Source organism: Polyodon spathula, chromosome 31, assembly GCF_017654505.1.
Source record: "Polyodon spathula isolate WHYD16114869_AA chromosome 31, ASM1765450v1, whole genome shotgun sequence".
NCBI classification, from domain to species: Eukaryota; Metazoa; Chordata; class Actinopteri; order Acipenseriformes; family Polyodontidae; genus Polyodon; species Polyodon spathula.
The window spans coordinates 6423584-6437848 of record NC_054564.1 but is presented as its reverse complement, the minus strand read 5'-3'; the positions used below and the strand labels follow the sequence as shown (position 1 = coordinate 6437848).

The 14265-nt window shown below is 37.7% G+C and overlaps 2 protein-coding genes across 5 annotated transcripts in view; one reads left to right on the top strand and one right to left on the bottom strand.

Moving 5' to 3' along the window:
• The first annotated feature begins 47 nt into the window (after positions 1 to 47).
• Positions 48 to 3576, top strand: LOC121303179 (protein PBDC1-like). The gene is made up of 6 exons (XM_041233699.1): positions 48 to 265; positions 556 to 621; positions 1167 to 1226; positions 2292 to 2432; positions 2535 to 2646; positions 3154 to 3576. The coding sequence occupies exons 1-6, from the start codon at positions 236 to 238 to the stop codon at positions 3258 to 3260; spliced, it is 516 nt and encodes a 171-aa protein (XP_041089633.1). The 5' UTR covers positions 48 to 235; the 3' UTR covers positions 3261 to 3576.
• Positions 3577 to 4950: 1374 nt separating this feature from the next.
• The window catches only part of LOC121303155 (exportin-7), a 36329-nt gene continuing 27014 nt past the window's right edge, over positions 4951 to 14265 (bottom strand). For 2 of the 4 annotated variants that reach the window (XM_041233653.1, XM_041233655.1), the window contains exons 18-28: positions 13743 to 13857; positions 13036 to 13142; positions 12627 to 12715; positions 11896 to 12003; positions 10900 to 10982; positions 10432 to 10646; positions 9680 to 9818; positions 8895 to 9055; positions 8290 to 8388; positions 6987 to 7114; positions 4953 to 6111 (exon numbers count right to left, since the gene is read on the bottom strand). In XM_041233653.1, coding sequence (XP_041089587.1) covers positions 6018 to 6111; positions 6987 to 7114; positions 8290 to 8388; positions 8895 to 9055; positions 9680 to 9818; positions 10432 to 10646; positions 10900 to 10982; positions 11896 to 12003; positions 12627 to 12715; positions 13036 to 13142; positions 13743 to 13857 — 1338 coding nt within the window. In that variant the 3' untranslated portion in view covers positions 4953 to 6017. Of the gene's footprint in view, positions 6112 to 6986; positions 7115 to 8289; positions 8389 to 8894; positions 9056 to 9679; positions 9819 to 10431; positions 10647 to 10899; positions 10983 to 11895; positions 12004 to 12626; positions 12716 to 13035; positions 13143 to 13742; positions 13858 to 14265 lie in introns of all 4 variants that reach the window. The other 2 variants (XM_041233656.1, XM_041233654.1) reach the window with 2 other exon arrangements.

Below are 14265 nucleotides of genomic sequence, written 5' to 3'. Positions count from 1 at the left end.
GTCACGTCCGGTGTTGCTAACACTAATGTGCACAATTTACGAAAAACACCGCTTAGTTTTGACAGATGTGACCGTTTGCTTACAAACACAGCGAGTTACAGTTCTACACAACCGTCCGATCACATTAAATTGCAGGATTTATTTTTTCTATTTTTATTATTATTATTTTTTTTGTTACACCGGAAATAGTAACATTTTAAGTTCGCCGAAAGTTGAAAGGAGAAAGTTGAACGCTATGGATTTGGAAGGGCTGCTTGGGACTTTGGTGAGAGAGACAAATAAAATACTGGTGCTTTTGCTTATGAAAGAGCATACATACGATTAAAACACAATGTTGGGTGCTAATTAGCCCACGTGTCGTATCTGTGTGAGGAAGGATCCTCTTTTCTTCAAGCTAGCATGTTATGGAGTGGATAGTATATTCCATCCTATAAAACCCAACACGCAAACATCTGGACAGGTTGTTTATCTTTGATACTGGCAGTCAGTGATTCTTAATATTTAGGTCAGCTGCCCTAAAGGAAAATTCAATCGAATGTATGTTTTTATTTGCAGGGTGCCGGCGGGGCAGTGTCTGCCGCCAATGCACTGTCTCTGCCTGCAGAATCCTATGGGAATGATGTAAGTATTTATTTATTTAGTTAGCATTATAATTACGTCCTTTATCGTTTATGCACGACGAGAACCTATTGACACCGTGCATGCAGTGCAAGGTGTATGCAGAACACGAGAGGTTGTTTTAGTTTTGTTATTAGTTTATGTCAGATGCCTTTATTCAAAACGACTTATAAGTGTTGCAGTGAAAAAAAAAATAAAAACAATATTTAAATACAGTGCAGTTTAGTGTAAGTGCAAATAGCTGTACGGTACAATGTGAGATTAAGACAATTTGTATCTACAGTGACATGATAGTGCATCTGCTCAGCACCCAGTAGCATGGTGCTGAGGTCGGCTAAGTTAAGTGCATAGGGAGGGGTCGGTCAAGACATCTGCTAATGCATTCTAAACGGAAGGCTGTGAGGACGGCAGCTGTTTCCACCAGAGGGGTTATGGATGAGAAGGAATACTGTATCATGAATAAAAGCAAAGTTTTTTTTTTTTTGTTTTTGTGTTGTAAGAATTTATTTTTTATTTATTTATTTTTAAACAATGTGACCCGTTTTCAGCCTCAACTGGAACTGATGTGGGCTAAGAAGGCATATGACCACGCTGAAATCTATTTTAATGTAAGTTAAATCGTTTATTTTATCATTGGGTACGATTTTAGACATGCAATATGTGATAAAATGCTTCAGGTGTTTTAGTGTAAGTTAGACCCACGGTATTGGGCAGTGCAGGCAACTGCTGAGAACTAGTGAGCCAATTGTGTTACACTTGGTGTGGACATTCCTTAGCACAAACCTTTGGGGGGTGTAATAGTGACCTGCTCACATCAACTGTGGGATTGTGCCTTAAGCAGTTTTACAGCACACTGTTCATCCTATGTTTTGTACTAACCTTGAGGAACCTGCACATGGTATTTATTGGATTATATTCCAAGTGCTGTGATATAGGTTACCAGGGTCTGTCTGTATTGGGATTCCGACACCTGTAATATGGGCAGTTCCACAAATTAGGCAACCTCAGAGTCAGCATTTCAGAATGATCCTAAGAATAGATTTAGGGTGTCATTTTGAAGGCAGTTTAGTTTTTTTTTTTTAATGTTTAGGTTATTTGTGTAATAAGTAAATGGTTTGACACACACTAAACTGAATGCAACCGTATGATAATTGACATCCAGGGATATATTGTGATGTACTGAAGTGTTTCTGCTGCTTAATAAGCCCTTGTAAGTAATTCTGTTAAAATGTATTCTGTTAAGTTATATTTTATCATTTGTACCAAGCAATTGTAGGTGTGTACATCAGACGCCATACAAATGTATTATGAGTTACAATCAGGGAGGATAGACTGCTTCTGTTGTAATGTATTGATAAGGGTCTGATCAAAGAATACATAGAAATAGTTGTACATAAGTCCTCAAACATCAGATATTTTGATACCATCCCAGCGTGGATGAAAAATTCAGTTAGTCAGAGTATGTCTGACACCATGGTTATTTTTCGAGCATTTCTCCCTAATCAAGAAAGATGGACAAATTATTTCTATCTGAATTGGTCCTGATTCATTCACGTACTGTGCCAGAGTAAAAAGCCACTTTGTGATTATGTTAATCAGAAATGTACGTCTGAAATTGTGGAACTGCCCATCTGTTACTTACATACAGTTGTATGATTTATTTAAATTTGCAGCTCATCTCATCAGTTGATCCCAGATTCCTTAAGCTCACAAAAGTCGACGACCAGATCTTCACTGAATTCAAGAAGACCTTCGGTGACATGAATATCAACGTCTTAAACCCAGATGATCTCAAATCGGAAGAAGCCAAACAGGTGAGGTCTCCAGTATCTCAAACCTTTCAACCAGTACAGTAAGCTTGTGGGCGTGACTCGTGGTGCAGAGATTTTAAAATGCATTTCATTTGCTTTCTGTAGAAGTGGAGGCCATTCTGTCTCCAGTTTGACGGAATTGTAGAAGACTACAACTACGGCACATTGCTGCGACTGGACTGCCAAAAAGATTATACCGAGGAGAACACGATTTTTGGTAAGCAGCCACGTGTATGTGCGTGGAGCTTCAGCGATCTAGTTCATTACTTTCTGAGCAGACTTTGCAAAAGAGGCCTGTGCTGATCTAGGATTAGTTTAGGACACATGCAGGGAATACAGTTACAGTACATCATGGTGGCTAAGGGAATAGGATTTAGTTGTCAACTGTGGAATAGAAACTAGTAAGCAGATTAACGATTTTAAACTCCACTTCTGTGCAAACTGTCTGTGTTGGTTAGTGACATACATCCTCTGCCCCACGTCTGGCCATAGCTGTACATGGAAGCCTTGGTGTGGGCCAAGATATTTATAAATCTCTGCATTACTACACACCAGCATAGTAAATTGTGATCGTAACACTGACAAAGACCTCGTTGTTTTTTGATAGATTTTTTTCTAAAATAGAAACACATGCTGTATTCATGTACCTGTTTGCCCTGTTGTACTGCAGGTCAGCTTGTCTGGAATAATTAAGAATCGCAATTAAAAGCAAGTTTCTTTTCAGCCACCAGGATCCAGTTTTTTGCAGTTGAAATCTCCAGGAACAGAGAGGGCTACAACAATGTTGTCTACGAGTCCGCTTCCAAAAGCAAGAACCAGAAACGGAGCTGATCCCTGTCCTCGAGAACTTTTCTCAAGCGACCTTTTTGACAAAGACGTTTCTAGGAGTTCATTCTGAAAGAAACAGGTGCAATGCTTTGCATGAAATCCCAGAGTTGCAAATTAGTAGCTTGCAATTCTTTTTCAAATCAGTGGACTTCAAAGTGTTTACCGCCACGCCAAGTTAAATATATATTTTTTTTCTTTTAGGAAGAAAACAAAACATTGTTAGAAACTAAGTTAACTCCCTATAATATGTCCAATTGAACAATATAATACTGTGTAACAAAAATGTTTGTTTTTTTTGTTCCTGGGTAGTAAGTGTTATTTCCTAATTGCTTATGCCTCAAAAGTATAGAAAATGGCTATTGTATGTATTTACAGTATAATTGTAAATCTCGAAAAACTACTCACTTCTAAATCTTTTGTAGTCATCTTTGTATTACTTTAGTATAAATACATGTTAATTTGGATTCGTTGTTTTTTCTGACTATATGAACGAAAAGACACACATTTGCCCATTTTCCCATTGGAAATAGTGATATTTTGAAATATCACTGTCCTGGTCACAAAAGCAAAGTTTGTGGGGAATAATAGCCATTTTCTATACTTTTGAGGCATAAGCAATTAGGAAATAACACTTACTACCCAGGAACAAAAATTGTGTTACATAGTGTAATCAGATTTAATTTTGTTAAGTGAGAGTTCAAGTTAGAATGAAGACCCTGCTGCCCTTGAAGACTGGAGTCTGAAACCCCTGCTCTAAGATCTTGCATGCTGCTAGACATGTCAGTCATATGCAGTTTTTAATGCATTGTGTTATAGAGGCCCTATGGTGGTTGGGCTATAATACAGGTATGCATCATTTGGTGAAATCAAAAAAATAAACTAGCTTGAGAGCAAAGACTTTAACTAACAGATATGACAGTCTTGATATAAGCAAGTCAAAGACTTAATATAAAAACATGATTCTTTTGTCTTGCCGGTTGATAAAGTAGTTATAATGCTCTTGCCCTCAGCCAGTGAAATGTAAATTATAAGGAAGACAGTACTTTGCATATCTTATAAGTGGCAGTGTCTTTAACTGACAGCAGGGATCACTGTGGTATTTAAAAGAACAGTGAAACAAGAAAGAATACATTCTAAAAGGAGTATAATACAAAATGGATTATCTATAAAGAATGTTGCAGTGTTAAAACTTACCAGCTGGAGGTTATTAACTTTACATATTATAAACCTAATCAAGAATACAGCTGCACCAACCCCTGATGGATTCAACAGTGAGAAAATCAACTGCAAACATCAGATGTCAACGTGTCACAGCTCTGTTGTCCTAATAAAAATATACATATTAAAAAAAAAAGGTTTAAAACTTTGTCAAAACTTCAGTGTAATTATTAACATGTTTAGAGTCTTTCAGAAAAACGGGGACCCTTCTGTGCTTCTCATGCCTGTCCAATCGATCTGTCTGTCGCACTCTACATAGTGAATTTTTACTGTCTTGATTTTTTTTTTTTTTTACACCAAACCTTTTATTATACATGCCAAGCTGTTTCAGAATGCATCGGTCTATGATCTGCTAGAACTTTATTTTATACAGATGTGCTTAACCTTTCAGTTACTGTGCGATTACTATGAGATTATAAAAGGACCCTCTGTATGTGTGTGCAAAACCACTTTTCCCTAATGACAAGTACACACAAATATCATGTAAGTACAAACCATCAGCGTTTATTTGCAGTTACAATGCTTACACTATATGCAGCAGACACCCATACAAGTCAGCCAGCTATCTGTTCACTCAATGAATCCACCAACACACAATCAACCAAAACAGACATTCACATCAGGGAACAAGAAAAAAACAAAAACATGAGTGTTGACATGGTTAGGAGGAGAGCTAGTCTTCACAAACAATTAGCAGCAGCAGTTAGGGAGAATGGTACAAGTTGCTAATATAATTCTTTCCCTCTTAGATCTACCTTAATTCTCTTTTTCAGAAATATGCATTCAATAATTAAAAGTGTGATTTGTATTTATTTTTATTTGTATTTAAGATTTAAATAACAGTCCCAGTGACTTCTTGTTAGAAAGATCTTTAGTAAGACCCTCAACTCGAGTTTCTGGTTAAAAACAGATGGACATGTGAATTGAGGGTCCAAGGCCTGAGTTAATGGAAGGTCTCCCTAACAAATTCAGCTGCACTTCAACTATAAAGGTACATGGGCATTTACAACAGGTTAGCATTCTGAAATGTACTTTTTTTTTTAAATCCCTTCCTCCTCCTTCACCCCTCCACATTTCCCTATCCAATTTCACTCATTCTCAATTCCAACATCAAACCTTAATTCACCTTTATATTCTTCACACACATACACAACCCCTCACTTAAGCATTGTTGAACTACTAGACTCTGTAAAAATTTCAATCACACGTTTTTTGTTTCAAATTGAAATTGTTATAAACATTGTTCAAAATGTTATGAAAAAATGTACACATTTTTTACAAGGCAGGCGACGGCAGGGCACTATTCCTCCTCAGTCCGTGGACCCCAAACAACAAAAGCACCCTGCCCTTTTTTGGGAGGGAGGGAGGGAGGTTTCACCTCCTTGGGTAGCGGAGCACAGCTTTGCACCCTGACCTCTGAAGTCTGACTTTAAGATTAAAAGGCAGGGTTGGAGATCAGAAGTGAATGCTTTGGAAACGCGCCCGTCCCTTCTCAGCCAAACCAAAGAAGCGCTGCTCTGCACAGACAGGGTCTGGGGAATGTCAGCTCATCATGTCGTTGCTGTTCACACCGTAGGTCGAATTCTTCATGGAGTCGTTTACTTCTCTTCTAAATACTGAAAGGTTCTGTGTAAACCTGGGGGAAAAAAAAGGCGGCTTAAGTTCGGGAGGAAACAATGCATCCTCTAAATTAGAGACCTCAATCGTACCACTCTGAGGTTGGCACAGTGATGGTCAATGAATTAGGACATTTTACAAAAAACAAAACAAAAAAAAAAACACTTGCTCAAAAATCAGTTTCAGACATACAGCCAACGACTTGATGGATACAAGAACAGCTGCACAGATTTACACAAGCAATCTTGTAATATGTATCAGTACATTTCTAGGACTAATATTTTATTAGATGCGTTTTAATACACCTACTCAATTGTCAAAGACACATTTAAAACCTATTTCACTATAAAAACACAACATTCAGATGGCAATGTCCTTTACAAGGTGTATTGGCTGAATTAGAATTGGGATCAGGCAGGCAATCAGGAACAACTCAACGCGTTGCAATCAGCCTTTTAATAATTAATTTTAGCAATAACTCAATAACCTTTTTTGTAATAGTCTGTGTTAAGGGGCTTTTGAAGTATGGGAGCTGCTCTTCAGTTCTCCTTGCCTGCTTTAGACGCCTGTAAAGTACACAAGTTCAGCTAAAAAAAAAAGTGTCTTGACAGGGTACAAGTAAGCAACAGCACCAGCTACTGCACAGCAGTGTATTGCCAGCAAAAGAAGAGACCACTGGGTGGTGCTGGCTTTCACTTATATACAGACCCAGCTCTAGCCGGTGTTACATATACAGGCAACTAGAACTGAGGAGAAAGCACCTTGGAAATAAAGGAATTTAAGCAACACAGTATTTGAGCAATTGCTAAACGAATCACTTGATTACAAACAAATAATAATAATAATATGAAGCAACTTACTTAAACTCTACAAACTTAAAAGGTAAGTACAGACCTGTCTCTGTTTTTTGTCAGTAAGTTGCGTTCAATGCTTTCCATAAGATTTTCAAAACATAAATGCATGGCTTGCTGCTTTTCTGGAGGTTGGCTGTTCACTATGCTGTTTCTCAAATCAGCAAAATACTAGAAATGCATACAAAAACAAACAAAAAAACAAAACAAGGTTATTACAAAATGCTTCTGGACAGGGAACTCAATTAATCCGCTTCTACATTTGAGTGTTCGTAGCTGACAGAATCATTGTATTAAATCTCACCCACTGTGCACTTCCATTTGCTATATAGGTCTTGAGTGTTCAGTTCTGAAACCTGCAGTTTCATTTGAAAACTGATCTGCTAGTACAGTAGTGCACCTCTGTTTGCAAGCCATACTTTCACTAAGTGTTGCCCTTATTCGATCATTTCTCCTGGAGGGTGAAGTGAGGTCCCAATCCTTTCAACAGTTTCAATCCTGTCATTAAGCAACTGGCTGCTTTCACCCTAGATGAAATGACCTGTAACAGATTTCCTGAGTTTTCGTTAACCCCCAATATAGCATTGGATGTTTTCAAATGAAAACGTTTGCTTGTGTTTCTTTCAGATTTGAGACCTATGCAGATCAATCGAAGTGTAAAAAACATGCACGATGGAATCATTTTGTTAGCTACAGTCACTTTTAGCCAAAGTAACACACCTTATGCCGTCCACACAGAAGCTTAAGTACTGATCAAAGCATGCTTAGGACAGCATTAAAAAACACAAATCACAGAATTGAGATGGCTATTCACATCTGATAACAGTCCCCCAACCTCGCAGAACTGAAATCCTGTTTTTATGTTGAATTTAAACACATTCTAATAGTAGATCATTTTGAATCAGATGGAATTCGTTCCATATTACAATATAAAATCTCTCGGGGGGGAGTAAAAGAAAACCATCTGATACCCCATCAAAAGGAAGGAAAGTTACTGTATACCATTTTGTATGGTAGAATGCATGTTATTTTTTCAGATGTCATTTAAGCATTGGTTTCCGTTGCAGGATATCTTTTTCACAGAATGGATATGAACAGGGACATTTTTACCCAGGACATTTCAAGCAGTGCTTGTTTGTCTGTTTGAATGACTGTCCCCAGCACTATGGACAGGTGCAAGTCTTCCACAGCTGTGGAATTGTATCCCTTCAAGGAAAAACAATGTATGTAACGATTATACTTCTGTGCTGGTTGAAACAGTGTTTCTGCACTTCATTTATACGCTAGCGCACTTTTAACAGCGAACCAGGTTTCAAACCTGCCGAAGGAAAGCAGAGATAGATCACCTTCTCGTTTAGTAGAATCAAACCAAGCAATGGACGAGACATTGACCACTGATTTCTGCAGTCCTCGAATATTATAATATTGAGTACAGTCGACAGCATCTGAAAAGGAGAGAACAATGTGATTGCACACGGTTTCAACATTACATAAAAACGTAAGAAATAAACAATTCACTGTTAAGGATTTGTCGAACTTCCAGTACATCTTACTGGGTATAGATGTCATTACGTCTATAAAACATAGGGCACAAAGTAACCCCCCACTCCCCAAAAGAAAACTCCACTAACACTTCACGTTTAGAACTAGTTCCCGAGGTAAAATCTTCACTTTTATAATATATAAACAAAATAAAAAAACTGTAGCGCTGAATACGAAAAGTTATTCAAGGCCAGAACTGTTATAACTGTATCAACCAAATGCAAAAGAAAAAAAAAAAAAAGATTTTCTTGGTGTAAAAATTAATAAAAAGGTTTAAGAACACCAGCGCTCTTCAGCGTACCAGATTTGTTTTTCATTTCTCCAGTAATACAGGATCGACGGCTCAGACAAAACAAGATCAAATAAATAAAAAAAAAAAAAAAAAAAAAAGCATTGTCTTCCTCCTTACCTGCTGTATCATTTCTGGGTGCTGCTGCATGATGAGCAGGAACCGGTCGCTCTCCTGTGCCATCGGGGTTGACCTCTTCTTTGTGCTGCGTGACAGCTGCTTAAATAAATATGTAACTATATGGTCTAAACTGGAGCAGCACCCTGTGCATACCATCGTGTCTAATGAGAAAGAAAGAAAGAAAGCAGTACGATTAACACAGTATTTCTATTACAATAACATGTAGACCCCTCGCCATGTTACAGGCGTCCATACCCTGAAAAAGAGGTTCGCTAACAAGTGAACAGTTCCATTAAAATGATAGTCGACCCCAACATAGCCTTTGACATCCAAAAATGTTTTGATACTATGAATAAGCAAGTGCTAACTAAATGCTTTAAAATCCTTACTTCTTATTAGCATTAGCAACATAGTGTCTTTTCTTTGTTTGGTGTTGTATTTGAATTAAAGCATTAAACAAACAGTAAAAGCTGTTGCTGTTTCCTGTTACCTACTTCCTGTGCTGTAGGCAACTAACACTCTGATAGTTTTGCTACAATGTTGTGATTAGGTACAAGGAAAAAGCCATTTTTATTTATTTGTGTCTAGTTATAGCGTTGTACTTTTCAAAATACACACACAAAAAAAACAATTACGATTTTAAATAAATAAATAAGTAAACCGCAATTTTAGGGGAGCAGTGATAAACATGTCTAAGTATAGCAATACAATGTTTCTAAAGCCTTGGTTCTCTCTCCTTCTAACATGCATGCCTGTGACTGGTATGTGGGATTCACTGTAATTACCAAGTGCCGCGAGTCCTTCGGAGATGGATGAGAGAATGTACATGATTACATGGGGCTCCAGGCTGGCAATGAAGTTCATGTGGTCCTGGGTGAGAACTTCCAGCAGGGAATAGTATGACTGGCTGAGTTTGGGGTAATCCTAGATCGGAAAGGAACAGCACATTGCACTTCAAAACCTGCCTCTGTTTGGTAAAGCCTAAAAATGTAGGGCTGGGTTCATATGCATTTTTCAAATTATATCCATTATTAATAGATATAATTACTAAACCAAATAAGTACATATAGCTGTGTTGAGTGAATCCGGAAATTATTAAATCTTGCACCCATTCAAAAAAATATAATAAAACAATAATACAAAAATTCACTGATAACATGTACCCCACCGTACAATAGCTGTAAATCCAACATTAGAGCCATCAGGACTTTGAAAAAGTAAATCACCATGAACTACAGTAATCACATGTAAAAATGTAATATTCCCCATGCTTTATTACAACTGGATAAGCAGTTCTCTAGACAAGTAAAAGTGTGACACAGACAGTCTCCATATACTCCCTGACTCTGATACTAACTTGTGCTAAAGAATTCTTCATTACAATTGGATAAGCGGTTCTGTGTGACACACAGGCAGACAATCGCTTTACCATGTTTCGCCTCCACTAGGATAGGCAGGTCTCAAAATACACACGTACGACTCTGAAATGCGACACAGACGTGTTTCCAGCGGGGGAATAAACGCACATCATACTCACCAGTAAATCACTGTGAGGGATTGATAGGAGGAGCTTAATAAACGTCTGTAAGGCGTTATCTAGTGCATCGTCCCCATAAAGTCGGAAAACACCAAAGTTCACGTAATTGCCACTTAGCACGGCTTTTAACATGGAGAAGCAGATAGAGATTCCTTTGAGTTTTAGTGCATACACCTGATCCTTCGGCACTTCTCCTAGCGTTAAAATACGATTGCCTAAGAAAAATACATTTTACAAAAATAATAGTTATGCGAAAGAGTTAAGAATACATTATGCTTACAATTGTGATATAAAAATAACTATGAAACATCTGATTGCTGATGTAAAACATCCAACAGAAATAATCTATTAAAGACATTAATCCTAATAATTTTTTTTTGGTGTATAGATAATGCAAATATCTGACAATTATCAAACAAACACGTCCAGCATTTACAACAGTGTATGGAGTTTGAGTGAAAGGCTTACCATACATAGTAATTATCTTGCTGGTTTCCCTGAAAAGGAGGATTCCATTGGGAGATGACACATCAAACTGTAATCTTTGAGACCTTCAAACAAAACACACTGATGTCAGTAACATGTATCCCGCCACGGCAGTAAATCAGAGCCATCAGTGTAATGAAAACGCTGATGACCATGACAGAATCTCACCAGGACGTGCGGCACAGTATAGAAGAATTCCAAACTAAATGTTTCATTTGAGAAGCGACTCTCCAGATCTGTGCAAAAATTAAAGTGTGACATGCATACAGACTGATGGATGATGGTACAGACAGACACCTCCAAATACCCCCAGAATCTGAATCTCCATAAGGAATGGTAAATATTCTTAACCCTTTGCGGTCCATTTATTCAGAATGCGTCAGGCTCGTCAGGTCCAAATGATTTTATGTAATTAAATAACATTACACAACACACGCTGTTTAAATTGAAGTTATATTATTCCCAGTAAAAGCTGGTTTAAAAGGCACTGCACAGCAACATGACACTCAACACTGCATCTCCAGCCCTGCCCCACCACTACTTCTTCGCTGTATTTATCACATACATCTTTCGAGTTGTACATACTGACACATCCATCTCCTGATCTCTCCCATTATTCCCCAGACTGCTCACTAATGTCATCCCAGTCATTATTTTATTCCATTAACATCTCAAAAAAGCTTGGCAAACGTCTGCGATTTTCTTTGAGTGCTGGATGCGGAAACTGTCATCTTGATTTTTGGTGTCTGTGGTAAAGGGACGATGCATATTGCTCAGATCCAACTAAGGACCTGTGAATGATGTCTTTTTGATGGTTGGACCTGGTCCGACACAGGACCACAAAGGGCTAATACCAAGTTTTAGACAAGTGGCTCTCCAGATACATGGAAAACTGTAAACCATTCACATTTACTATACCCCCTTTGCTCTAGGGTAGTTAAGAGCAGTTTCAGTATAGCTGCACACACACACACTTACCTGTTGTGAACCAGCTCTGCCATAAGCTTTAGAACAGGTGTAGTGCAAGCTGGGTCATGGTACCACAGTCCGATTGCTCTTTGCAGTATCGGCATGTAGGCTGGATAGCTACAGGGCAGAAGCTAAGGAAAACTGAGTGAACGGACAGAGGGGCAAGACAATGTCCCTTGATATTCTGCTGAGCAAAACTCAACAACATTAGCTTCTTGTATTATAACTAAAACATAATTAAGGTGAAGGTTTATATTTAAAAAAAAAAAAAAAAAAAAAACTTTAGTGGCTAATGCCGTTAATACTAATTTTGTATTAACAGCAATAGCCACTAAAGTTTTTTTTTTTTTTTTTAATTTAGATTAGTATCAGGAAAATATACATTGTGTGACACAGATAAGAGCACCTACAGTACCTTGCTATACCTGCGTACGTTAAGGTTTACAGTCTATTCTATGGGGTTTCTTTCAGCCTATCAGTATGTGTGCTGTATAGGCTATGTTGGTGCTGTGGAATGTTACTTTTGCAGTCCCATTAAGGGTGTGTCCGGTGACATTTGTATCCAATCGCATTTCACACAAACATCCCTTGCATCTGTGACTGCAAAACTGTTAAGACAATTGCAGCTTATGATAAAGAAAGCTGTACATTTTTGCACAAATCGGACAAGCGGTTCTCTAGAATTAAGGTTCTTTTGCTTTATGAAATTTTGCCTGACTATTAAACAGTATGAAGGATACATCCAGTCAAAGAGCATCATGAAGCTGGTCTTGGCGTTGAAAGCAAAGGCGATTCCTCTCAAATCTCTCACCAGTCCCACCAATGTACTCTGAAGAAAGAATGAAGCAAATCAGCAATCAGCCTAAACTGAGGGGCAGGCGATGTTATTATGTCTAATAGAAGAGATCATATATAGATGATAGAATAAGAGATTCTCTACACACAATGTACTACCTTATTAGAAATCACCAATCCTGTAGGCAGGACCTACTATTAAAAAAAGTATTTCGTACACAGAATACTATGTACTGGAATTGACAAATCACTGGTTGATTTTTCTTTGTAATTTGTAACAAACAAATCTGCTATGCTGCACAGTCAGAGCAGCCGAACACAATGCAGCTGGGCTTTGTCTTAGACGTCACTTACTTTTGCTTCTTGCTCGTTGAATGTGTTGGTGCTAAACATCTGAGCCACAGTTTCGAACGCTGCCGTTAAAGGAAGCATGAACTGTTCAAATTGATCCTCATCTTCTCCTGCAGTCCAAGAACATGTAGGAGAGACAGCAACAAACACTAAGAAACACTGTACCGAAGAGAATACTGCAGTATAAACTGGGTTCTGATACACAACCGAAATTCAAAACCCATTTACCAAATCCCAGACAGCACTCGAGTTTTCCACCCTTTAAGTGATTTACATGCTTTTGCCATGTCCAACTGGATAAATACAATGAACTAGCTGGGTTCAGATACATTTCATTAGATTGTTATTTTTTTGTACATGATGTGATTTAAAAGAAATATAATACAGGGTGAAAAAAAAAAAAGCTGAAATGATTGCATTTAAATCACTTAAAAAACAAACACAATTTTAAAAACAAAATTAAACATATTACTAGAGCAATGTTGTACTTGCATTGCATGTAAATACAAGACCTATGATGATGCTAATTTAAAATGGTACAAGGCACCGGTAACATTTCATAAAATAATCTAAATTAGAGCCATCATTAGGATGGAAGTGATGACGTACCTATATATAATACAGTATAAAATAATGTTTAAAAAAACAGTTATAGTTTTTCATTAAAACATCCAATAATGAATAAGAATAGTAAATAAAGCGTCAGTTACCGTTACCTAAATCCACCATGAGCAGCCTTCCCAGGGCTGTGTAGAAGGTGGTGCGGCAGCGCATGTCACTCAAGTTTGATTGATTGTTAATGCCCAGAAATGAGAAGTGCTCACTCTAACGAGAAAACAAACAAAAAAGTTACTCCGAGACAAGACCCGACCCAGGTTAGAAAACACAGTTTACAGAAAATATCACTTTGACCCCCTCACCATTATGGTTTTAATAAATAAAATCTCATCCACCAGACATTCAATACTATTAAAAATATTAATTCAGACACGTATACTATAACATGAGACATCTCATTTATAGATTCTTTAAATGTATAACCCCCCGCAGAAAAATGTAGTCTGCTTCATTTTACAACTTTTTAAATCAATTGCTTGGGCACCCCATTATTCACAGTCAATACTATCACTGCAATAGCCAAACACTGAAACAGCACAGCACAATAAGGTTCACTCGACAGTCTTGCAGTGTAAAGCACTGCATTTTTGTTAGTTGTTCTATATTTAAAATGGC